The 26,115-nt window shown below is 46.2% G+C and overlaps 3 protein-coding genes and 1 long non-coding RNA gene across 5 annotated transcripts in view; 2 read left to right on the plus strand and 2 right to left on the minus strand.

Moving 5' to 3' along the window:
* Positions 1–519: 519 nt before the first annotated feature.
* On the minus strand, positions 520–4,083 carry LOC148111779 (uncharacterized). Its single transcript, XM_087879790.1, has 2 exons — positions 3,872–4,083; positions 520–3,736 (listed from the first exon to the last, which is right to left on the minus strand). Exons 1-2 carry the CDS (start codon positions 3,875–3,877, stop codon positions 2,210–2,212), a joined length of 1,533 nt encoding a protein of 510 aa, XP_087735916.1. The 5' UTR covers positions 3,878–4,083; the 3' UTR covers positions 520–2,209.
* Positions 4,084–9,160: 5,077 nt separating this feature from the next.
* On the minus strand, positions 9,161–19,467 carry LOC117656319 (uncharacterized). The gene is made up of 4 exons (XM_087879858.1): positions 19,374–19,467; positions 18,960–19,243; positions 16,629–18,746; positions 9,161–10,887 (listed from the first exon to the last, which is right to left on the minus strand). The coding sequence occupies exons 3-4, from the start codon at positions 18,733–18,735 to the stop codon at positions 9,311–9,313; spliced, it is 3,684 nt and encodes a 1,227-aa protein (XP_087735984.1). The 5' UTR covers positions 18,736–18,746; positions 18,960–19,243; positions 19,374–19,467; the 3' UTR covers positions 9,161–9,310.
* On the plus strand, positions 12,457–13,712 carry LOC117656320 (uncharacterized). Its single transcript, XR_004588932.2, has 2 exons — positions 12,457–12,618; positions 13,178–13,712. It is a non-coding gene; the product is annotated as an uncharacterized LOC117656320 (long non-coding RNA).
* A 1,434-nt stretch (positions 19,468–20,901) lies between the features above and the next one.
* The window catches only part of GLE1 (GLE1 RNA export mediator), a 31,408-nt gene continuing 26,194 nt past the window's right edge, over positions 20,902–26,115 (plus strand). The window contains exons 1-2 of one of the 2 annotated variants that reach the window (XM_087879872.1): positions 20,902–21,112; positions 24,083–24,307. In XM_087879872.1, coding sequence (XP_087735998.1) covers positions 21,014–21,112; positions 24,083–24,307 — 324 coding nt within the window. In that variant the 5' untranslated portion in view covers positions 20,902–21,013. The remainder of the gene's footprint in view (positions 21,113–24,082; positions 24,308–26,115) is intronic. The other variant, XM_087879871.1, reaches the window with a different exon arrangement.

The following is a 26,115-nucleotide window of genomic DNA, read 5'->3' on the forward strand; positions in this document are numbered from 1 at the left end:
GAAACTTTGATTGGGCTCCTCGAGAGAAGAGAGCTTGCAGGGGGCCGAGAGAGCAATGGAGAGCAAAATCCGGCTGCTCCCCAAACCAGACGCTGTTTACCGCTCCAAGTCCCAAGCGGCAGGAAACGAGCGCTGCCTTGCGCCACAAATAGACCAAGGTGGAATCCTGATGCTGCACTTACAGCGGAGAGAAGCCGGATTTTGCTCTCCATTGCAGACACCAGATCGTATTAAAATGATCTGAAAAAATGCAAAATTTTCTCCGCGGACCACGAAAATTTTCTCGGGAACCACCGGTTGGTGACCACTGATCTAGTCCAACCCAACCCAACGTCCAAGCAGGAGACCCAACACCATTTTCTGACAAAAGGCAATCCAGCCTCTTCTTGGAAGCCTCCAGGGAGGAAGCTCCCACAACACCAGGATGTTGGTCATGGGCACACTGCAATGGTCGTTAAGTGTGAAAAACAGCCATAAGTCACTTGCGACTGAACCGTCACTAAACGAACTCTGGTAGACTTGAGGATTTCCTGTATTTATTGATTTTTTTAGTTCCTATCAACGGTTTAGCCACGCCACAAATTGCTCTTCCAAAGCAGGGAAAAAGAGAAGTCAGGGTCAATATTGCTTTGGCAGAATCTCTTCCAGGAAGACTGGATTTTATTTTCCCGGCCAGGATCGCTGGACGAGAAATGATGCCTGAAGTTCAAAACAAAGGAAGAGAATTTTCAATGTCCTCAAACTTGGCACCATCTCACAATACTTCCTTTGGGTGAACAGAAGCAGGGCAAAATGGGGGAGGGGGAGTGGGCCAGGAGCTGCATCAAGACGACTTTAGTGGAGCTTCCTTAGAAAGAGGCAGTCTACCTCCAAAAATGGGTGTGTGTAGAAAAGGTGGAGCAGGTGAGGTTTGATAGGCACCTGTCACCTCCTTGGGAACTCTGATAGCTTTATGACCTCATCCATGCAAGCTAAACTGCCAGTTACAAAGTGGAGCTGAAAACAGCTGAATTACCTCCACTGTGGGAGACTTTTACCTTTGTAAACTGGCTTCTTTGCTCACCTGAAAATAAAAATACAAATCGCCAAGTAATTCAAGGAAAGCAAAAATTGTTGATTAAGGGGTGGGGTTATGGTTTTTTTTACAGGGTAAAGAAATATGAATATAATATTCAGTATATGTGACACATCAGTAAGCAAATGATCTAACTTTAATTCCCTCCATGGACAACAATGGCTGCAAAAGTTGATGGAGTTAGCAGAGGTATCTAAATGGACTGATGAAAGAAAAGAACACAATTTTGTTTCTACTTGGAAACTTTTGGACTTTGTGCTTATGGTATAATAAATCTTTGATACTGAGCTTTGCCAATTAGATTTGATGCTACAGAAGGCATGTATTATATAAAAGTAAAAAGTTGAAATGTTATGTTGTTTATTCTACTGCATCAAAAGGAGTCGGGGAAATTAATGCTTCTCACTTTACCCTACACTTTTTTCTCCCCCTCCACTATTTTACCTTACTTGTATTTTTCTTTATATTTTGTATTTTATGCTATGATAAATTAATAAAAAATTGAAAGCACAAATAATAGAATGCACTGATTGCTTGTGAAGTTTGAAGAGCAGAAAACAGATTCCAGATAAAACTCCCCACGTGACAAATGTACGTCTTACTCTTTCCCAGCTGGGTTTGTGTCTTTTTTGCAAGTTTTAGATGTATTCAAAGACACTCAGAATACTGTTGTGTAGTTGCTGAAACAGCAACTTCTCAGACACCAAATAAAAGCCTTAAGTAAGAAGGGGAAAACATGCATTCTTAAACTTAAAAAGGAGGTGTAGACGGCCCTGTTAAAAGGGCTTATGTGTCATTTTAAATTAGTGCTGAAGCTTACAATTTGAGGCAACAGGATCACACACTCCTTTTAACTTGCTGTGAGTTACCTTGAAGCTCTTTCCACACTCCAGGCATTTAAATGGATTGTGTCCTGTGTGGATCCTTAAAAGCCTTTGAAGGTGGTAATTTCTTTTGAAGGATTTTTCACATTGTGGGCATTGATATTTGGTTTCTCCTGAGTGGATTCTTAGATGGTTCTCCAGTTTATCGTTATTTGTGAAGGATTTTTCACATTCTGGACATCCGTATTTCTTCTCTCCCGAGTGGATCCTTAGATGCCTTTCAAAATGTCAATTTGTTTTGAAGGATTTTTCACATTCCGGGCACTGATATTTCTTTCCTTCCTCCTGGATCCTTTATCTTCTGGATCCCGGGCCTTCTGATCGATCCTCCGCCCTCGAGGCATTCATTCAGTTTTTCTCCCCAATGGATCATTTGATGTCTATACAGGTTGCTGCTCTGACTGAAGCTCTTTCCACACTCCAGACACTTATGAGGTTTTTGTCCTGAGTGGATTCTTAGATGTTGCGTCAGGTTTTTTCTATTATTGAAGCTCTTTCCACACTCCAGGCACTTATGAGGTTTCTCTCCTGTGTGGATCCTTTGATGTCTATAAAGGTTGCTGATATTACCAAAGCTCTTTCCACACTCCAGGCACTTATGAGGTTTCTCTCCTGTGTGGATTCTTAGATGTTGTGTAAGGATTGTTCTATTATTGAAGTTCTTTCCACATTCAAAGCATTGATATGGGTTTCCAACTGAGTGGTTTTTTAGATGGTTTTCAAGATGTCCATTTCTTTTGAAGCATTTTTCACATTCTGAGCATTCGTATGACTTTTCTCCTGAGTGGATCCTTAAATGCCTTTGAAGATGGTAGTTTCTTTTGAAGCATTTTTCACATTCCGGGCACTGATGTTTCTTTCCTGCCTCCTGGAACCTTCGGGGCTTTCGGGGTCTTCCGAAGGACCCTCCACCTTCCAGGCACTTATTCGGTTTCTCTCCGCAATGGATCCTTTGATGTGTATAAAGGTTTCCCAACTGACTGAAGCGTTTTCCACACTCAAAGCATTTATAAGGTTTTTCTCCTGAGTGGCTCCTTCGATGTGTATAAAGGATGCTCATCTGACTGAAGCTCTTTCCACACTCAAAGCATTTATAAGGTTTTTCTCCTGAGTGGATTCTTAAATGACTTTGAAGATAGTCCTTTCTTTTGAAGGATTTTTCACATTCCGGACATTTAAATGGTTTCTCTGCTGAGTGGATCCTTAAATGACTTTTAAGATTTCTGTTTCTTTTGAAGGTTTTCCAACATTCCGGGCACGGATACTCCTTTGCTTCCTCCTGGATCCTTCGGGGCTTTCGGGGTCTTCTGAAGGAGCCTCCGCCCTCCAGGCATTTCTTCAAATGGAGCCTTTGATGTCTATAAAGGTTGCTGGTATGACTAAAGTTCTTTCCACACTCCAGGCACTTATGAGGTTTTTCTCCCGTGTGGATCCTTAGATGCCTTTGAAGATTTCCTTTACTTTTGAAGGTTTTCCTACATTCCAGGCACTGATGTTTCTTTCCTCCCTCCTGGATCCTTCGGGGCTTTGGGGGTCTTCCGAAGGAGCCTCCGCCCTCCAGGCCCGTCTCGGGGTCTCCGCCCGTTTCCTCCTCCCTGCATCGCCCCCCAGGCAGCCGCCTTTCCTGGGCTCCCCCTGGGCTCATCCCTCCTGCAGCCCCGGAGCCCTCTGGCCTTTCCCCGCCGTCTCCAGGCAGGGCTGCTCCACGGGGCCCGCTCCCCTCCTCCTCCTCTCGGGCGGCGCCACTTTCCTGCATCCGCCACCATCCTCCGTCCTCCTGCAGGGGAGAAAGAGAAGAGGGTCACTCCTGCGTCCCCTTCCCCGCAGGGGAGGCCCAGACCCAAGCCCGCCCCCGTGCGGACCGGAAAGAGACTCTCCCGGACTACAATTCCCAGCATCCCCTGCGCCCAACCTGCATCAAACGGCCTCCTGTATCGCTGATTCAGGCAGCTTCCCCCGTTGCCCCTTTTGTTTCCGGAAGTGGAGGCTTCACACCCTTTTTTTCTCCACTAGTTCCGCCTTTTCCTTTGGAGGATCCGCCCCTTGGAGTCTATTTGCCAATCGTCGACATCCCGAGCGCAACCAATCAGCGTCCTTCTTCCTGCAAAAAGGCAGATGGCGCCTGCGCAGTTCCGCAAGTTATTATGGTCCGGGGCGGAGGTGGGACCGGACCCCAAAGTTCAAAGAAAGCCCCCCCCCCCGGTATTGAGGCTGGCAGAGGTCAGGGGTTGAAGCCTTATATCAGCCCATGAAGAGCAGCAAGTTGGGTCTATTGTGGGACCTTCGGAGACCCTGAGTTTGAATCAGCCGCTCTTTGTGTCCTGCATTCCCTCTTTTCATTGAGGGAAATCTCTTTGCTACAATATTCTAATAAATTGCCTTTAAATGCTCCTCCCACTCAGATCCTCATGGAAGCAAGTGTGCTGTGGCTGAATCTAGGACTCATTTGGCCTTCATTGTTGGGGGTGCAAAGGAGCTTCTCCCTGCCATTGTTTGATATAATCTATGTGGATTTCCCAAATGTGGGGACCTATTAAGACCATCCCCAAGCATCTGAAGCTCTCAGTTGGATTCCCTGAATGGTCCCCTTGTCTTCCAGCAGAAACCCCTACAAGGGACTCTCTAGGGCCAAGGAAACTTTGTGAGATATGAGCCATATTCTTAAAAATCCCCCACCCTTTTAGCCTTAAAACCCCTGGCTTTTCCCCAGGCGCTGGGAGGTCAGACAAGGAGAAGGTGGCATGGATTGGCCCCAGGTTTTTCTTTGATGGTTTTTATTTTATGTTTTAATGTGTTGGATATTTTTAAAAACACCCTTTTGGGAGCTGCACAGAGTTGACTGAAAGATGGGCAGTTACAAGAACGTTTTAAATGAAGAAGACTCATTGGGGACCTGTTTGATCCTCCCACTAGGTGCAGAGACTGGGTGTTCCCCAGTTGCCAGGATAGGGAAAGTCCCCCATTCCTCTGCTTTCTGTTCATCAGCTAAATACTTAGCAAAAGGTGCATCTAGCTCAGTGGTGTCAAACTCTTATTTCCTTCAGGGCTGCATCAGGGTTATGTTTGACCTGGGGGGGGATCCCTGGGTAGCCGTGGCCAGCTCATCTTCACTCTTCTTGTGGGCACCTGTGGTGGCCAAGTGCTACGACAGGATTTCCCTCAGACCCTCCCTCCCTCATAACCTTCCTTCCTTCCTCCTGCCCTCCCTTCCCTTTTCTTCTTTTTCCTTCCCTCTTTCCTTTTTTCCTTCCTTCCTCCCTTCTCGTCTTTCCTTCTTTGCCTTTCCTCTTTTCTGTCCCTTCTTGGATGCTCAAATGCAAAAGGAGAAACATTTATTTTGCTTTTAGTTTGTTTTCCTAATCCTCTGCCGGTGAAAATGGAGCTTGGGGGATGGAGGCCACATTTTCACTGGCGGAGGAGTGCAGGCGGCCGTTGCAGCTGAAAATGGGGCCGGTAGGGCTACACGCTTCCCTCCCGAGCTCTGTTTTCGCTGGCAGAGGCATTGTGGGCCAGTCCAATCTGTTCCCCATGGGCCAGATCCAAGCACCCTTCAGTTTGACGCCCCTGATCTAGTTCCTCCGATTGGGCAGTCCGTCGTATACACCTCTGGCAACTTCATTCCGTTTTCCTTTCATATTAACCCAAATGCATTCAAGGTTTTCTTCATTTATTTTTTGCACATCTATACAGGTGCAGCTGTTTAAGTGCAACTCCACCTCCACCTCTTTTTATTAGGTGTTTTGAAAAATTTAAATCCTCCTGAGTTTCATCCCACCATGTTTCAGTAATGGCAGCAATCTCATCTTTGCTCTCGTGTTCTGGGACGTCAGGTTCCCTCTGTTTATTCTTCATACTTTGGGTGTTGATGTGTAGGCATCTCCTCCCTTTTTTATTCTCCCTGCGTTTCCTTCCTACACCTGCATTAGTCCCGGAGGGTTGAGAAAATAATTTCCAAAGAACTTGGCTCACAGTTTATTCAACAACTTTATTTTCTCTCTCTACTCCAAGATCTCTGTTCTTTCGAATGAATTTGGCAGCTCTTTGACTTCTCAGAGGGAAGGGAAAGAATTCAAACTCTTTGCTTCCTTTCCCCACCTGCCCTTCCCACAAATCACAAGAGACACACTTCAAAAACAATAAATTAGCGATACCTTCAAGTATAGCAGCCAAGGTGATCCCTGCAACAGCTTTTCTTCTTCTGCTCTGCCCCAGCCTGGAGGAAGGGAAGGGCCTGGCCTTCTCCACCAGCTGACCTTCCCCTCTGCAGCAGAGAAGCGGAGTGGGGCTTTGGCCTCACGGCACGGAGACCCTTACTGTGGCATGAAGCAAAGGGTGGGGCTGTTTACCCAGCAGCCGCCACGCCTCCCTCACTGCCCACGGACTCTGAGGAGAAAGGCTTTGCCCAGAAAGGGGGATTTGGGACCCTTTGAACCCTCAGGGCATGTTCTCAGGTGCCTGTGCGGTGTCAATAGTTGTTATGTTTACTGGAGGTGTGGCCTCCGCCTTCCAGACCCGTTTCGGGGTCTCGGTCTGTTTCCTCCTCCCCGCATCGCCCTCCAGGCAGCCGCCTTTCCCGGGCTTCCCTCTCCTGCGGCCCCGGAGCCCCCCGGCCTTTCCCCGCCGCCTCCCGGGGAAGCTGCACTGGTAACGGGCAGGGCTGCTCTGCAGGGCCCGCTCTCCTCCTCCTCCTCTTGGCCAGCGGTTCTTTCCTGCATCCGCCATCCCCCATCCTCCATCCTGGGAGAAAGAGAATAGGGTTACGGCTGCATCCCCTTCCCCGCAGGGGAGGCCCAGGCCCAAGACCCCGCCTCTTGCGGACCCGAAAGAGACCCCCCCAGACTGCAACTCCCAACATTTCCTGCACCAAACTTCATCCGGGCTCCTCTTTCGCCGATTCAAGCCGCTTCCCTTGAAATTTGGGATCCAGTCTCCCCCCGCCCCAGGCTCTGTATTGAGGCAGGCGGAGATCAGGGGCTCTTGTGGGGCTGCAACCAGATTATAAAGGGGACCCAGTTTGGTCCATGGATTAAGACACCAGGGTAGAAAGGAAGAGACCCGGAGTTCAAGCCCCTCTTTCGGTGCAGCCCACCTCACAGGGTTGTTGTTGGGGGAAGAGAGGAGGGGGGCGCGTTGCACGTTTCATTACTTCCTAGCTAACATCATAGTTGCTGGAAGGGTGTGGGGGCCTCAGGGAGCTAAAAAGACCCCTCATTTCAACCCTGAGCTACAAATATTCTCCTATTTTGTTGGAAACAAAGGAAAATATCCCCGATTTGTAAAAATAAATCCAGGATTCTAATAAATAAGATCCTACAACTCGCAAATGTGTTTTTAAGAAGCATCTATATGGCTTCCGTTTCACCCAGGACAACTCTTGTTCCTAGATAGAAGAACTAGGAATTCATGCAGAAAAGGAGACCATCTCCAGTTAAAAAGGAGCTAAGGATGAGAACCTCCTGCCAATGGTTCCTGCTAGTGAATTTCCTCATAGAAGTCAGTAAAGAAATGATGAAACCATAAAAGACATTGAGTGCTTGTGAAGCACAAACAGAAAACATTGATTCTGGATCAAATTCCACACGTGACCAATTTTTGTGTCAGTCTTTCCCAGCTGGGTTTGTGTCTTTCCTGAAAGTTGCAGATGTATTTAGAGACACTCTGAATACTCTCTTGTGTAGTTGCTGAAAAAGCAAGTTCTCACATACCAAATAAGGAGCCTTCGTCAAGAAGGAAAAAACAAGCATTCTTAATCTTAAAAAAGAGGCATAGACTGTCATGTTAAAAGGGCTAATATGTCATTTTAAATTAGTCATTTAAAAGGTGCCAGTCCGTGGGTGGAGGGCTACATCGCAGGGCACACTGGCCTGGGCAACAGCAGCAGCAGGAGTCCCCTCCAAAGGGGGAGGGGGTGGAGGAGGAAAATATATATGTGTGTCAACTGGAGCATCCAAGGGCTGAAAAAAAATTGAAAAATCCAAATATGCAGGGGTCAGTATTGGAGGGGATTTCCCCCTCTGCTGTAGTTTTCCAAAGGGTCCCTTCAGAAAGGAGGAGGGGTGAGAAAGGAGAAGATGAATCCCTGTGTGTGTGGGGGGGGGGGTGTCTGTGGAGGGGCTGGCAAGGCAGCTGGGGGGGAGGGCCTGGGACAGCGCAGCCATCATAAATACTTGCCAGTGACTAAACGCCTGGATTTTGACCACATGGATGCTGGAACAGTCGTAGGTGTGAAAACTGGTCAAGGCCACCTTTTTCAGTGCTGCTATAACTTCACTAAGTCACTAAGCAAATAGTTGTAGGTCAAGGACTATCTCTACAGTGCTTTAGAAATAATCCAAAATAGCCCCCAAATTGGAACCCAGAGGTCAAACTTTTTCCTGCAACAAATCTGCAAAACTAGCCCAATTTGGTAGAAAAACCGTTCAAGTGTCCACACTGTTTCCAACTCGCATTTCAACTCAATCCCCAAACTGTCCTCCTAGACTCGGTTTGGCTTTTCAAGGAAAAGAAAATGCCATTGTTGATTTTTACCCTGATGTTCTCCTCAATAAAGTTCAATAAAGTTTTGCAAACTCAGAAGATATAAATATGGGAATTCTCAAATTCAAAATAAAATGTCTCATCCCACTGAAGAACTTTCTGTCCCAGAAACTCAGCTGGTTTCTAATCAGCTAGAAACGATGCCTGACCAGGTTCTGCAGGATTGTCTGGGACACAACACATCCTCTCCACAACTGCTGGGAAGAGGCTCTGCGGTATCCGAAGCAGCACATTAGATTCAGTCAGTTTTCTTCCATATGAAGAAGTATCCACCTTGCGAACTCCCAAGTCTCTTGTTATGTAATCTGTATGGGCTGTGATTAATGTGTACATAGCATATGTATGGGTATATCTATATTCTTTTGAGAGCAGGCCTCAGAATTCCATTCTTTAACTTCAAAGTCTAACAATTGGAGCAGCCCTCAACTGCAGCCCTTGGACAGGGATCAGGCAGCGATCTCGTCCACAGCTGCCCAGTTGAGAATCCAACATTCCTGAACCACTGACAGATGGACATCCAGACTCATACAAGGCCTCCCGCCCCTCCCAGGACAGCCTGCTCTGCTAGTTGCCATAAGAATGACCGACAGCAGTCAAACTCAGTCCTGGGACCCTGGGCATGGCCCTGGAAGACTAAAGGAATTTATTAAAAGAAAAACATATATTAAATTTATTAAAAGTTTTAATTGGATTTTATTACCTTTCTTACCAGGCATTTATGAGGTTTCTCTCCTGTGTGGATCCTTTGATGTCTATAAAGGCTGCGCCTTTGACTGAAGTTCTTTCCACATTCCAGGCATTTATGAGGTTTTTCTCATGTGTGGATCCTTTGATGTGTATAAAGGTTTCCCAACTGATTGAAGCTCTTTCCACATTCCAGGCATTTATGAGGTTTTTCTTCCATGTGGATCCTTAGATGCCTTTGAAGAACTCCATTACTTTTGAAGGTTTTCCAACATTCCGGGCACTGGTGTTTCTTTCCTCCCTCCTGGATCCTTTGGGGACTCACAGGTCTTCCGAAGGATCCTCCGCCCTCCTGGCATTTCTTCAAAAGGATCCTTTGATGTCTATAAAGGCTGCTCCTCTGACTGAAGCTCTTTCCACACTCCAGGCACTTATGAGGTTTCTCTCCTGTGTGGATCCTTTGATGTGTATAAAGGTTTCCCAACTGATTGAAGCTCTTTCCACATTCCAGGCATTTATGAGGTTTTTCTCCTGTGTGGATCCTTTGATGTTTATAAAGGCTGCTGCTATGACTGAAGCTCTTTCCACAGTCAAGGCATTTATGAGGTTTCTCTCCTGTGTGGATCCTTTGATGTATATAAAGATGTCCCCTCTGACTGAATCTCTTTCCACACTCAATGCATTTATGAGGTTTCTCTCCTGTGTGGATCCTTTGATGTTTATAAAGATGTCCCCTCTGACTGAATCTCTTTCCACACTCAAGGCATTTATGAGGTTTTTCTCTTGTGTGGATCCTTTGATGTCCATAAAGATGTCCCCTCTGACTGAATCTCTTTCCACACTCAAAGCATTTATGAGGTTTTTCTCCTGAGTGGATTCTTTGATGTGTATAAAGGTTTGCCCTCTGACTGAATCTCTTTCCACACTCAAGGCATTTATGAGGTTTTTCTCCTGAGTGGACTCTTTGATGTTTATAGAGGGTGCTCCTATCACCGAAGCTCTTTCCACATTCCAGGCACTTATGAGGTTTTTCTCCTGTGTGGATTCTTTGATGTTTATAAAGGTTTCCCCTCTGACTGAATCTCTTTCCACACTCAAGGCATTTATGAGGTTTTTCTCCTGAGTGGATTCTTTGATGTTTATAGAGGGTGCTCCTATCACCGAAGCTCTTTCCACACTCCAGGCACTTATGAGGTTTTTCTCCTGTGTGGATTCTTTGATGTGTATAAAGGTTGCTGCTCTGACTGAAGCTCTTTCCACACTCCAGGCATTTATGAGGTTTTTCTCCTGAGTGGATTCTTTGATGTCTATAAAGGTTGCTGCTCTGACTGAAGCTATTTCCACACTCCAGGCACTTATGAGGTTTTTCTCCTGAGTGGATTCTTTGATGTTGATCAAGATTTGATCTCTGATTGAAGCTCTTTCCACACTCAAGGCATTGATATCGGCTTCCAACTGAGTGGTTTTTTAGATGATTTTCAAAATGTCCATTTGTTCTGAAGTTCTTTCCACACTCCAGGGACTTATGAAGTTTCTCTCCTGTGTTGATTTTTTGATGTATATAAAGGTTTCCCAACTGACTGAAGCTCTTTCCACACTCCAGGGACTTATGAAGTTTCTCTCCTGTGTGGATCCTTTGATGTCTATGAAGGCTGCTCCTCTCACTGAAGCTCTTTCCACACTCCAGGCACTTGTGAGGTTTTTCTCCTGTGTGAATCCTTAAATGACTTTTAAGATGGTTGGGTTTTTTGAAGGATTTTTCACATTGCGGGCACTGATGTTTCTTTCCTCCCTCCTGGATCCTTTGGGGACTTCCCGGTCTTCCGAAGGAGCCTCTGCCCTCCAGGCATTTCTTCAGTTTCTCTCCAGAATGGATCTTTTGATGTCTATAAAGATGGCTGCTATGACCTAAGCTCTTTCCACACTCCAGGCACTTATAAGGTTTCTCTCCTGTGTGGATAATTAGGTGGCTTTGAAGATTTCCTTTTCTTTTGAAGGTTTTTCGACATTCCAGACACTGATATTTCTTTGCTTCCTCCTGGATCCTTCGGGGCTTTCGGGGTCTTCGGGAGGAGCCTCCGCTCTCCAGGCCCGTCTTGGGGTCTCCGCCCATTTCCTCCTCCCCGCATCGCCCTCCAGGCAGCCACCTTTCCCGGGCTCCCCCTGGGCTCCTCCCTCCTGCAGCCCCGGAGCCCCCCGGCCTTTCCCCTCCGTCTTCAGGGGAAGCCGCGCCAGGACCGGGCAGGGCTGCTCCGCGGGGCCCGCTCTCCTTCTCCTCCTCTCGGGCGGCGCCTCTTTCCTGCATCCGCCGCCATCCTCCGTCCTCCTGCAGGGGAGAGAGAGAAGAGGGTCACGGCTGCCTCCCATTCCCTGCAGGGGAGGCCCAGGCCCAAGCCCCCGCCTCCCACGTACTAGGCCTCCCTCCCAGGACTCTCTTGTCCGCAGAGCCTCTCAGGTTGCGACTCCCAGCGCTTTACCTGCAGTCTGACACTTCCGTCGCCTAACCATAGACCTAGTTCCGTCGCTTGTCTGATTGCGCATCTGTGGGCGGGGCCTTCTCCTCCCCTGTAGCGCCCGTATATTTCTCCGATTGTGGAACGTGGGAAGAAAACTTGCTCTGCGGGACCGGTAAGAATATTTGCATGCGGCCGCCTTCTACGCCATCCCATTGGCGGGCCCGCTTTGTGACTCCGCCCCTCGCTCCTTTCTGGAGTGGCGCTGCCGCCGTTCGGCGTCTGGGCTCCTCCCCCGCTTTGGCTCCGCCCCTCCGCTGCTGGCTCTTCCCATCCGCTCCCTTCGCCCTCCGCGGCTCTTCCAAGGCGGCCTATCCGCCCCTCCTTCGCCCTTCCCCCCCCCCCATCTGGTCCATGTGCGAGGCGGGGCTGCTCTGACAGGCGGGTGCGGCCTTCCCTCCCCCAGGCCTACCTCGCAGGGTTGTGCGGTGGGGAGGCTGAAGTGGGGGTGGAAGCGCCTAAGGAGGGGTGGGGGCGGAATGGCGGGTGGTCTGCCTTGACCTTTCTCTGCCCCCAACTCTTCCTCTGGTCCCCCCACCCCCTGCCCCTCCTATTCTCCCCCCCCACCCCCTGCCCTTCTTCTGCTGCCCCCTTGGCCCCTTTTCTCCTCCCCATCCCCTGCCCTTCTTCTGGTGCCCCCTTGGCCCCTTTTCTCCCCCCCACCCCCTGCCCCTCCTATTCTCCCCCCCCCACCCACTGCCCTTCTTCTGGTGCCCCCTTGGCCCCTTTTCTCCCCCCCACCCCCTGCCCCTCCTATTCTCCCCCCCCCACCCCCTGCCCTTCTTCTGGTGACCTGGCATGTTGGAACAGAAGTATGGCAAAATGGGGGTGGGAAGTGGGCCAGGAACTGCATCAAGGAGACTTTAGTGGAGCTTTCCTAGACAGAGGCAGTCTACCTCCAAAAATCTGCCTTTCGTGCAAAAAGGTGAGAAATGGGCAGCTTTAGTGATTCGTTTGGTTTGCCTGGCACTGGTGCATGTAGAAAAGGTGGAGCAGGTGAGGTTTGATAGGCACCTGTCATCTCCATTGGAATTACGATGACTTTATGATCTCATGAATGGAGGCTAAACTGCCAGGATGAAGATGCCATCCAAGTGGTAGGTTGGATTTCAGAAGGGCTCCTGGACTCTGGGGAAGCTTCCCTCCACTTGTAGGAAATTTATCAACCTTTTATTCCAAGGGGGAAAACACCAATTCTTCCACTCCATTTCCCTTCTTAGGAAAGGGAAGCTGGCTGAAGATGTGCTCCAGAAAACACCCAGCTCCCTTCCTGATTCCTTTTAATTAGTGTTTGATAGTTTTTAATCAAGTGGGATTGTTGCTTCTAAACCTTAAAAGAACTGAATTACCTCCACTGTGGGAGACTTTTATCTTTGTAAAGGGGCTTCTTTGCCCACCTGAAAACGCAAATACTGTCAAGCAATTCAAGCAAAGCAAAAATCGTTGGTTAAGGGGGCTAATGTTGATGTGTTTTTTTTAAACAGGTTAAAGAAATATGATGCATATAATATTCAGTACATGTGACCCATCGGTAAGCAAAGGATCAAACTGTAATTTTGGAGAACAATGGCTGCAAAATTTGATGGGAGTTAGCAGAGGTAGCTAAACGGACTGATTAAAAAAAGAACATAATTGTGTTTCTAGTTGGAAACCACTTTTGGACTTCGTGCTTAAGGTGGGGAAAAATAAATAAATCTTCGATTTTGAGTTTTGCCAGTTAGATTTGATGCTACAGAAGGTATGTGTTATATAAAAGTAAAAAGCTAAAGTGTTATTCTACTGGATCAAAAGGAGTCAAGGAAATTAATGCTTTTCCCTGCGCCCTACACTTTTTTCTCCTCCTCTCTTCCTCCACTATTTTACCTTTACTTGTATTTTTCTTTATATTTTGAATTTATGCTATGATAAACTAATAAAAGATTGAAAACACAAACAATAAAAGGCACCGATTGCTTGTGAAGTTTGAACAGCAGGAAACATTGATTCCAAATAAAACTCTAGATGTGACAAATTAAGTTATTCCCAGCTCTGTTTTATGTCTTTCTTGAAACTAGGGAACATCATCAGTGCTACCGTTAGAAGGGGGGTGGTTACAGGGTGGAGGAGAACCAGAGGACTACTGTAGGGTCCCAAGTGCTCTCTGAACTTGGTGGGTTTTTGGTGGGACGTTTCATTACCCGACTAGGTTACATCATCAGTGCTAGTGATGCTTACACTGATAATGCTGGGTCATGAAATATCTGCAATTATTCAATTATTCTTCTTTATTGACTTCATTGAGTTTCCATTCTTCTTCTTTATTGACATGGTTATATAGGTAGTCCTCGACTTACAATAATTTAGTGGCCAAAAGTTACAATGGCACTGAAAAAAAAGCGACTTACGACCATTTTGTTTTACACTTACGACCCTTGCAGCCTCTCATGATCACAGCTCATGTGATCAAAATTCAGATGCTTGGCAATGGGCTCAGACTTATGACCATGGCTGTCTCAAGGTCATGTGGTCAACCTTCTGACAGGCAAAAGTCAATGTGGAATCCAGATTCACTTACAAAACGCAACTGAGGTGATTCGCTTTAACGGCTGTGGCAAGAAAGGTCATAAAATGGGGCAAGTCAGATAAATGCCTCACTTGTCAACCGAAATTTTGGACTCCACTGCGGTCATCAGTCAAAGATTACCTGTGATCCCATCTTTACATCCCTCCAGTGGTTTCTTTCTCCAAAGGTTAACTCTAAATTCCTGAGCCATGCCACTGCTTTGTGTCAATCACAGGTAGTAAAATGACTCTTTTGTCATGTGTTCAAACCAGGGGTCTTCAAACTTGGCAGCTTGTGGACTTCAACTCCCAGAATTCTCTAGCCAGCTGGCTGGTGAATTCTGGGAGTTGAAGTCCACAAGTCTTAAAGCTGCCAAGTTTGAAGACCCCTGGTTCAAACATTCCCTCTTCTATTGCATTAACAATAGAAGAAAACCAGTCCAGATCTCTAGAGTTTTTGGGGAGGCGTTACATTTGGCACTCCTCAAAGTAAGCAGCTTTGAATGCTGCAAAATACATCCTCGGCTTGGTGTCCATCAGCTGCGTTGGGACAGATGTGTCCCAGCCAAAAGAGACAGGTAAGCGACTTAAGTTTGGATGTACTGACAGCCAGGGGTGGGCTTGAAAATTTTTAGCAAGGGGTTCTCTACCTGGTTGCTAGGAGGTGTGACCATGGTGGGCGTGGACTAGTTGGCTTCCTGCACCACGATGGGGGTGGGTGGCTTCCCTTCCCCGGGCTCCAGAGGCTTTCTTCAAGCCTCTAGGAGGATGAAAACGGCCTCCCTAGGCTCCGGAGGCCCTCTGGAGTCCGGAAATGGGCTTGTTTCTGTACTTCCCATACTTCGGTAGGCCCGTATTTCGCCCTCTGAGCACCCTGCACCCCAAATGGGAGGGGCCAGCCAGGAGTGGGATTTGGGGGTTTTCTGAACTGCATATAATCTTAGCTAGAGGTTCTCCTGAACCACTGCGAACCCCCAGCAGCCCACCCCCTGCTGACAGCTCCAAGAAGCAGAAACAGAGCGGTTGTTTCTTCAGAAGCTCAGCCTCAACTCCCAGCATGAGCCTCGGCTACTAAAGAGAAAAGAACCGTCCTGGTCAAGCTTGCTTAGTAATATATAAATGACGGCACCATTGACTAAATAAATTTGTGAGGATAAACACTACTGTATGCATAATTCAATGTAGTCGTACTAAGAGATTGATGTACTCCTTGCGCTATTTGTAAAACGCGGATCGATTTGTGTTATGAGCGATCAGAGAAAATTTAACAATTTGAACGATGAAATTATAATATCAAATGAGGCCACAGAAAAGAGCACATCCATTAAACGAACCATAGCAAGAAAGGAAATAGTAAAACGGTCCCGTTTAAAAGTTTGATGCTTAATGCTTCGGGCTGATCATACATTATAAGTCAAGTTGAAACACACAGGTTGAGATGGCAATGAAGATTAAGTATCTACATCTGTACCTTAAAATGGCAATTAGATGTGTTTTGTTCAAGGAGTGTCTTAGTCCTTAAAAAAAGCCTTGTGCATTATAACCAGGGGTAGACTGACTTTGCTGGGTACTGAAGCATTGTAGCAACACTCTACTTACAAGGGGGAATGATGACTCAGCGGTTAAAGACTCTGACCTTGTCAACTCAGGTTCGAGATCCAAGAACTAGTTGAGCTGGAGGCAGAGGTCAAATGCATCATCAGTCATGAGTCCCTTCACCCCAAAAGTCCAGCCCACCTTGAATTCCTTTCTATTAACTCCCACTAATTTCTTTTGACTGTTATTTCAATAGTTAAGTTTGTGGAGAGCTTAAGTTCACGATAAATCTTTATACACATTTGAACTGTTTGTGTCTCCTGTGCTTGACAAAGAGTTGCGTGATGGAGTGACCTCTTGTCCTGCCCAATTAGTAATTTGAAAGCCTGGGAATGCAAGTGCAAGGTAGCACTTTTTTGGTAGGATAACAGCATTCCAGGTGCATCAGGGTATAGTCACGCTGGCCACGTGATAACGGGAATGTCTTCGGAAAATGCTGGCTCCCTCGGCTAAGAAACAGAGATGAGTAGCGTCCTTAGATTCAGATACAAGTGAACAGGGGAAACGGTTACCTGTCAATTTCTATGATTTTGTTTCTCTGTAGATCCTTCCGTGAAATCTCAAATCTATGATTTCGGAGATTTCCGTTTGTTTTACAGGATTTTTCACGCGGTGCATCTGTAAACTTTCTTCTCTGGGTGAAGTCCATATTTACGGAGACCTACATTGTCACTGAAGCTCTTTCCACACTCCAGGCATGGACACGGTTTTACTCCTGTGCGAACTCTTTGAAGTTCGTGAAGGTATCCACACTAAGTACATTTCTTTCCAGTGCCAGGCATTTATTGGATTTCTCACCTGAATGGATTCTTTGATGTATATGGAGGTTTCCCCTCTGACTGAAGCTTTTTCCACACTCCTGGCATTTATAGGGTTTCTCTCCCGTATGAATTCTTTGATGTTGACAGAGATGCCCACCCTGAGTAAAGCATTTTCCACACTCCAGGCATTTAAAGGGTTTTTCTCCCGAGTGGATTCTTTGATGTGTATAAAGGCTTGCCTTGTGACTGAAACTCTTTCCACACTTTGTACATTGATATAGCTTCTGTCCAGTGTGAATTCTTTCATGCCGCTGGAGGTGTTGTACCCGACTGAAAGATTTTCCACAATCCAGACACTGATAGGGTTTCTCTCCCGTGTGGATTCTTTGATGTTGACTGAGGTGTCCGCCATCAGTAAAGCTCTTTCCACACTCCAAGCATTTATACGGCTTCTCTCCCGTGTGAATTCTTTGGTGCATATAAAGGCTCCCATTTTGACGGAACCTCTTTCCACAATCCAGGCATTCATACGGTTTCTCTCCTGTGTGGATTCTTTGATGTTGACGGAGATGTGCGCTCTCAGTAAAGCTCTTTCCACACTCCAGGCATTCGTATGGTTTCTCCCCTGAATGGATTCTTTGATGTCTATAAAGATGTCCCTTCTGACTGAAGCTCTTTTCACACTCCGGGCATTTATATTCCTTTTCTCTCCTGTGGATTCTTTGATGATTTCTCAGACTTTTGAGTGTTGGGAAGGACACTCCACACTCTAGGCATTTCCAGATTTGTTCTCTAGTGTGAATTCTTCGATGATTATAAAGACTTCTCCTCTCACCGAAGCTCTTTCCACATTCCAGGCATTTATGCAGTTTTTCTCTGGCGTGGATTTTTTTATGTTTACAAAGGCTTTCCCTATCACTAAAGGTCTCCTCACATTTTGGGCATTTATGCAGCTTTTCACCAATGTGAATTCTTTGATGTCGAAGGAGATGTCCGCTGACAATGAAGCTTTTTCCACACTCCCAGCACTTATATGGCTTTTCTCCAGTGTGGGTTCTTGTATGTATATAAAGGTTCCCACTGAGCCTGAAGCTTTTTCCGCACTGTAGGCATTTAAACGGTTTTTCTCCTGAATGAATTCTTTGATGGGCATAAAGGTTTCCACTCAAACGGAAGGTTTTTCCACATTCCAGGCATTTATACGGTTTTTCTCCAGTGTGGATTCTTTCATGGGCATTAAGAGTTCCCCTCTGAGTGAAACATTTCCCACATTCTAGGCATTGAAACGGTTTCTCTCCCGTGTGGATTCTCAAATGGTTTTCAAGGTTTTTGTTTGTTTTGAAGGATTTTTCGCATTCCGTGCATTGATATTTCTCTCCTCCCTCCTGGATCCTTTGGGGCCTCCCGAAGGACCATCCGCTTTCCAGGCATTTATTCAGTTTCTCTCTCCAGTGGATCCTTTGATGTCTATAAAGGTTGCTCCTCTGACTGAAGCTCTTTCCACACTCCAGACACTTGTGAGGTTTTTCTCCTGAGTGGATCCTTAGGTGGCTTTCAAGACGGTCATTTCTTTTGAAAGATTTTTCACACTCTGGGCATTGATATTTCTCCTCTCCTTTGTGGATCCTTAGATGCCTTTTAAGGAGGTCATTCCTTTGAAAGGATATTTCACACACTGTGCATTTAAATGTTTTTTCTCCTGAGTGGATTCTTAGATGGTTTTCAAGTTCTCTATTTCTTTTGAAGGTTTTCCCACATTCCGGGCACTGATATTTCTCCTCTCCTTTGTGGATCCTTAGATGGTTTTCCAGATTTTCATTATTTTGGAAAGTTTTCCAACATTCCGGGCACTGATGTTCCTTTCCTCCCTCCTGGATCCTTCGGGGCTTTCGGGGTCTTCCGAAGGATCCTCCGCCCTCCAGGCCCGTCTTGGGGTCTCTGCCCGTTTCCTCCTCCCCGCATTGCCCTCCAGGCAGCCGCCTTTCCCGGGCTCCCCCTGGGCTCCTCCCTCCTGCAGCCCCGGAGCCCCCCGGCCTTTCCCCGCCGTCTCCCGGGGAAGCCGCGCCAGGACATGCAGGTCTGCTCCGCGGGGCCCGCTCTCCTCCTCCTCTTGGCCGGGGCCTCTTTCCTGCATCCGCCGCCATCCTCCGTCCTCCTGCAGGGGAGAGAGAGAAGAGGGTCACGGCTGCGTCCCTTTCTCCGCAAGGGAAGCCCAGGCCCAAGCCCCCGCCTCCCACGGGCCTCCCTCCCAGCGTCTCCGCGCCAGACGAGGCCTCGGGCGCACCGGCCTCTCCTCCGCCCCAGGCCTTCCTTCTCCGGAGGACCCTCCCAGACTGCAACTCCCAGCGTCCCCTGCGTCAAACCTGACCTCGGCCGCGTGCGCAAGCTCGCCTCTCTGATACCGAAAGTAAGAACCAGACCGGCCTTCCTCCGTTTTTTTTTGGCCAAGCTCCGCCTCTTCCTCCTGGCCTCTGCCTTCATCCGGGCTCTTCTATCGCCGTTTGAAGAAACTCGCTCATTGGCTATTTTTTGTTTCCGGAAGTTCCTCCCTTTTAGCGTGTAAGGACCACCCCAAGGGCTCCTCCTGCCAATCGCCGCCGTCCCCTCTCGGGCGGCGCTTCTTTCCTGCATCCGCCGGGATCCTCCGTCCTCCTGCAGGGGAGAAAGAGAAGAGGGTCACGGCTGCGTCCCCTTCCCCGCAGGGGAGGCCCAGGCTCAAGACTCCGCCTCACGCGGGCCTTCCGGCTCCCCCTCACCTATTCTACTTGCCTCAAAAGCTTACCGCTCTTTCCGTCAGCTCTCTATGATTCCGAAAGTGGGAAAAAAAACTTTTCAGCCACCATTTTCTGCGAAGCCCCGCCTTTTCCTCTCCAGGCCCCGCCTCCTTGAGGTCTCCTCGATGTTTCCGAATGTTTGCGATTCTCGTCACGCCCTTTCTATTTGCATATGGGGAGGGGGGCTTCTGAGCCATCCCATTGGCTTTCGCCCTTGTGATCCCGCCCCCTGCTCGATTCTGCAGCTCCGCCCTTTCTGGCTGCGGGTCAGTGCCAGATCTTACTTAGATGGATGTTTCTCTATGAAGTGGAATCAAGCTAAGTCCTCTGCAGAGTTAGGCTGGATGAACTCAGTATAAATAAAACAAATAAAAAAAATATAAATAAAGATGAATTCAGTATAAATAAAAGAAATAAAACCTAAAATATATAAAGGATGAATTCAGGATAAATAAAACAAATAAAAAATCTAAATAAAGGATGAATTCAGTATAAATAAAACAAATAAAAAATATAAAGGATGAATTCAGTATAAATAAAACAAATAAAACCTAAAAAATAAAAACGATGAATTCAGTATAAATAAAACAAATAAAACAAAAAATATAAATAAAGGATGAATTCAGTATAAATAAAACAAATAAAACAAAGAATATAAAGGATGAATTCAGTATAAATAAAACAAATAAAACAAAAAATATAAAAAAAGGATGAATTCAGTATAAATAAAACAAATAAAACATAAAAATATAAATAAAGGATGAATTCAGTATAAATAAAACAAAACCTAAAAAATAAAAAGGATGAATTCAATATAAATAAAACAAATAAAACAAATAAAAATATAAAAGGATGAATTCAGTATAAATAAAACAAAACATAAATAAAAATATAAAGAAAGGATAAATAAATAAAGTGTCAGCAACTGGACTATCTTGCTTTGTTTTTGTTTTTCATTGAAAACATTTCGCTTCTTTTCCAAGAATCTTCAGTTCTAACCTGAACTAAACTGGTGAGGACTGGAATTAACAGAATCAGCATAGAGCTGGAAGGGGCCTTGGAGGTCTTCTAGTCCAGCCCCGTGCTCAAGCAGGAGACCCTATACCATTTCTGACAAGCGACTGTCCAGTCTCTTCTTAAAAACCTCCAGTGATGGAGCACCAGGAATTTCTGGTGGCAAGCTGTTCCACTGGTTAATTGTCCTCACTGTTCAGGAAGTTTCTCCTCAATTCCAGGTTGCTTCTCTCCTTGGTTAGTTTCCATCTATTGTTTCTTGTCATTCATGGGAAGGATTTACATGAAGGTTCATGGATGGGAAGCGAAACGTTGTCAAAGAAAATAAAAATAATTTTAAAAAAGGGGAAAAAAGAAAAAAACCCGCACAAAAAATCCAGTTGCTTTTTGGAAAAAGCACCTTCGGCACAACCATGATAGAGAAACTACAGAGAAGAGACCCGGAACTGTTAACGCGAGGGTCTGTCTCTACCTTCAAAAGTCTACATTCTACCCAGCGGAAGTGACAGTTTGTAGCTCTATGGTCACTTTTTAAAGCTTGGAGGGCGCCGCCTTTCCTTTTCCGTCCTCCCTCGCCGGAAGTGACGTAGGATGGGCCCGGCACTGCTCGGAGCCACCTTTTTCCTTCGGCGCGATGCCGTCGGAGCAGTTTCGGATGGAGACCGTCGAGGCCCTGCGGAACACCCGCAAAGGGCGGCTGCGCTACTGCCGCGACTGGAGCCCGCTCGAGGAGGTGCGCCGCCGCGCCGTCCCTCCTCTCTCTCTTTCTTCCCGTGCTGGGGGACTACAACTCCCATCCGCCTCCATCCTGGAGGGGAAGAGCGTGATGGGAGTTGGGATTCCTCCTCTCCCAATGTTTGGGGGGAGCTGGTCCCGGGGGTAACCGCCCTCGAGCTCCCCCCTCCCCTCGCTGCGGGGAACGATGCTGCTTCTTGTCCTAGCTGGGGATGATGGGCAGGGTGGTCCATCAGGCAGGGAGGAATTGCCGACAATCAGGCGTCATATAAATTTAATTATTATTATTAATAAGTAATAATATTAAGATATTTCAATATATATATATATATATATATATATATATATAATTATATATATAATATTTGAATACATTAATACATATTTTAGTATTTAATAAATATTAAAATATTTTTATTTATTATCTGTATTATATTTAATTATTATTATTAAAGTCCTTGATCAGGCAGGGGGAGGACGCCCTTTCCCCTCTTCTTGTAATTGCAAAAAAAAAGGGGGGGTGTTTGCAGCCCCCACCTTCATTTCTTATTTGAATTGCCGACAATCAGGCAGCATATAAATTGTATTATTATTAATAATAATTTAATAATAGATATTAAGATATTTCAATATATAAATTTATATATATATAAACTATATAATTAGTTATATATATTATATTTTAATATTTTAATATATTTTAATATTTATTTTAATAAATATTAAAATATTATTTTTATTATATTTAATTATTATTATTAATAGTCCTTGAGTTACGATCACAATGGAGTTTATGCCGCTAAGTGAAATGTGTGTTAAAATGAGTTTTTTGCCCCCCCCATTTTGCGACCTTTCTTGCCATGGTCCTTAAGCGAATCACTGCAGTTTTTAAAGTCAGCCACCCAGTTCGTTAAATGTAACCCGACTTCTCTTTACTGACTTTGGTTTGTCAGAAGATTTGCAAAATCTTGTAACGCCCGGGACACTGCGACCCATCATAAATAGGGACCTGTTGCCAGGGGTTCAAATTTTGATCAAGGGAACATGGGGATGCTCCAATGGTGGGAAAAGGGTCATAAAGTCTCATTTTTCAGTGCTGTCGTAACTTTGAACGGTCACTAAATGAACAACCAAATGTAAGTCGAGGACTAGCTGTAGGGTTTGTATCTGTGATTTAGGATGATTGTATTTTAGGATTATGATTATCACTTCTTGCTTGTATGTACAGTGAGAGTTTATGTACCACGGACATTCCTTGTGTGTGTCCAATCACATTTGGCCAATAAAGAATTCTATTCCTGATTCTTTTTCCAATTAGAATTAGAATTATAGATTTCGCAAAGGTGAGGCTTTGTTATACAGGTTGGGGCCTTCTCCCCAGGTAGGCCAGCCCAGGAATCCTGCCCATCGGAAAGGCTAAAATTCCTTTGCATTGAAATTGTCCCTAATAAAACCGCATTTTAGCAAGTCTGATTCGCAAAATGTATTCATTTTATTTAAATTATTTAATAAAATGGACTTCCTGCGAATGTAAATCAGGGAGGTGTTGGGTTGAGCCTTTTTGACCTATTATTCCATTGTTTGTTTGTTTGTTTATTTGTTTGTCAAACATGTATAAGGTAGCAAGTATGAACATAAATATGACTGAAGAAAGTAAATACAGATAAATGGGGACAGTAAGACAGGGACAGTAGACTTATGCATGCCTCCTTTACGGACCCTTCAGGAATGGGGTGAGGTCCACGTTTAAGGTGTTATTGTCCAGGAGCCTGGATAGCTCAGCAGACTAATGCATTGTAATTTAACTCCAGCTGTCTGCAATTACTGTAAATTCGAATCTCGCCAGGCTCAAGGTTGACTCAGCCTTCCATCCTTTCAAAGGTAGGTAAATTGAGGACCCAGGTTGTGGGGGGCAATCAGTTGACTTTTTAAAATATACAGAAGTATGAAGGCTATTGCTTAACGCATTGTAAGCCGCCCTGAGTCTCCGGAGAAGGGTGGCATATAAATCAAATTAAAAATTAAAAAATAATAATAAAAAAGGTGTTATTTTTATTGTGGGTTCCGTTTTGGAAGCAAATGTAAATGTTTGAGGGAGAGTTTGCGGGGAGGAGGAAGAGGACTGTGGGATCCTTAGAGCTCTCTCAGCTTGGTTGTTTTCTTCCAGACGTTTCCTGACCCAACTAGGTAACATCATCAGTTAGAAGGGAGTGGGGTTTGAAGGAGGAGTGTGGCGTCTGGTGCTCTCTCAGCTTGCTTGTTTTCTTGGCAGACGTTTCATGACCCAACTAGGTAACATCATCAGTGCTAGTAAGGAGTCCTTTCAGTTTATATTCTCGTGACTCTTTTTCCTTTTTGCACTGATGACGTTCCCTAGTTTGGGTAATGAACGGTCTGCGAGAAAACCAAGTTCAGAGAGCACTAAGGACCCCACAGTCACTGTTCTCCTCCCTCCCTCCCTCTCCCCTCTAGCACTGATGATGTTACCTAGTTGGGTCAGGAAACGTCTGCAAGAAAACAAGCAAGCTCAGAGAGCACCAAGGACCCCACGGAGATGATCTTCCTCCTCCGAACCCAACTCCCTTCTAGCACTGATGCTGTTACTCAACTGGGTCTTGAAACGTCTGCAAAAATGAGGACCCAGTTGTGGGGGCAATAAGCTGACTGTATAAATATACAAAAGTATGAAGGCTATTGCTGAATGCACTGTAAGCCGCCCTGAGTCTCCGGAGAAGGGCGGCATATAAATCAAATTAAAAAAAAAAAAAAAAACCACCAAAAGGACCCCTCAGTCTACAAATATTCTCCTTTAAATTCAAATGTTCCTCATTCAAGATGTGCTTCCCTACTTCCTACATCTTGAATGGCTCCACCTTCTGGAGAACGGCAAAAGGCGGTGTGGATTCTGGTGTATGGGCAGCACTCGCATCCTTGTCTTATATATATCATTTTCTTCTTTTTTTTTCAGGGCATCTTGGAAGAGGATAAATCCCCTCCGGTGCTGTCCTCCTACACAGGCTGGGTGCTTGAAAAAATCATCTCGTGTTCTCCAAAGTCCGATCCTCGCCTCTTGGCAAAATCTGCTCCTGAAGTTGCATCTCTATTCCATGGTTTATCTTTAAAGACCAATGCCTCTCCTGCCAACCAGCAGAGCCCCCTACCCTTGTTAACAGAAGCCCCTGCTGAAGCCCAGGTAATGCCTTTTACAACAACTATTTTCCTCATTTTTTTAAAAAAAATGCGGCGTGTTACAATCCTAGTTTCTGCTGCCTAACATTATAAGCACAGGTGGTCCTCGAGTTACGACCGCAAGGGAGCCCCAAGTTTTTGTTGCTGAGTGAAGCATTTGCTAAGTGGCTTTTGCCCCATCTTCGCGCCACAATTGTTAAGTTAGTAACATGAAGTTGTTCGATGAATCTGGCTCCCCCCCCTTGACTTTGCTTGCGAGAATGTCACAAAAGGGGGATCACATGACCTCCCCCCCTTCAAACACTGCAACCGTCATAAATAGGAGTCAGTAGTGCCAACCGTCTGAATTTTGATCACGTGTCCGTGGGGATGCTGCGACTGTTGTAAGTGTGAAAACCTGTCGTAAGTCACTTTTTCAGTGCCATTGTAACTGAACCATCTTAAATGGGAACTACTGTATTTTTCAGAGTATAAGATGCACCTTTTTCCCCGCTAAAAGGGGATGAAAATTTGGGTGCATCTTATACACCGAATGTAGCCCCGCCCGCCCACTGGCCCCCACCCTTTGGCCTCTGCCTCCCAGCAATTTACCTCCTTGCAGCAAGCAGCAAGAAGAAACATCCCATTTCAGCTTCAGCACAGCCTAATTAGCACAAGTTGATTGTCCATCAGCCTCCCGACTCTCAGCTGTTTCAGGCTGCGGGGATCACCATTGCCTATTGCTGGGCGGGCCTCTGCTGCTTGCTGCAAGGAGGTAAATTGCTGGGAGCAGATTTTTTTCCCTTGTGCTAATCAAACTATGCTGAAAACGAAAATGAAAGTAAAACAGGCTGTTTGCCGTTTGCTGCAAGGAGGCAAAATTGCTGGGAGGCAGAAGCAGAGGCAGATTTCTTTTTCTTGTTTTCTTCACCAAAAAAGGTAGGTGCATCTTATAGTCCGTAGCATCTTATACTCCGAAAAATACGGTACCTGTATAATCTTAAAACATGAGTGTTTGTTCTAAAGCAGGGGTGTCAAATTCGATTTCATTGAGGGCCGCATCAGGGCTGTGCTTGATCTCGGGAGGTGTGGGGGTCAATGTCACTCGTGTCCGGGGCACCTGTGGTGGCCCGAGCGCTCTACCAGCGAAAACAGGCTCCCGAGCTCCGTTTATTGCTGCGACAGCCTCCTGCAACCCTCTACCAGCATAAACAGGCACCTGAGCTCCGTTTACGGCTGCGACAGCCTCCTGCAACCCTCTACCAGCGAAAATGGAGCACGTGGCCCTCCCGAGCACCATGGGCCGGTCCTTTGCTGTTTCCAGGGTGGCACTGTGGGCCAGATCTAATCACCCCACGAGTCGGATCCGGCCCCTGGGGCCATGAGTTTGACACCCCTGTTCTAAAGCTTTGTAACTTCATTCTTGTCATTTTTTTCGTTCAGTTTTTGAGTGACGCTGAGATGTCTTAACTGATACAGACGGATTATTCTCCTAGAACAGTGATGGTTAGCCTTTTTGGTGCCAGGTGGCCAAAGCGCACACGCGAGCGAATGCACACGTGCATGCCCCAATCCCCAAAATGCAATGCAAGTGCTCCCTGCGCATGTGCTCCGGCCCCCATTTTGGCTTCCAGGTTGGTGCAGGAGGCTTTTCAGGCCCAAAAAGGGTGGGGGGCTCATGTTCTCCGTGGTTTCTCTCCCTTCCCCCGCGCGCCCTAGCGTTTTCCTCCATTCCTGCCTCCCGTGCCTTCCCCGAACTCTGCAGTTTCTCCCCCGCACATCCAGGCTTTCTCCTCTATTTCTGCCATGGAGAAGCACCTGTGGAGGGTGGAA

Source organism: Pantherophis guttatus, chromosome 16 (genome assembly GCF_059756535.1).
Source record: "Pantherophis guttatus breed Tessera chromosome 16, ASM5975653v1, whole genome shotgun sequence".
NCBI classification, from domain to species: Eukaryota; Metazoa; Chordata; class Lepidosauria; order Squamata; family Colubridae; genus Pantherophis; species Pantherophis guttatus.

Coding starts and splice junctions, on each gene's coding strand:
- LOC117656319 (XM_087879858.1), bottom strand. CDS start 18,735: ATGGCGGCGGATGCAGGAAAGAGGCCCCGGCCAAGAGGAGGAGGAGAG. Junction 10,888..16,628: donor ACATCAAAGAATCCATTCAG/GTGAGAAATCCA, acceptor GGATTCACACAG/GAGAAAAACCTCACAAGTGC.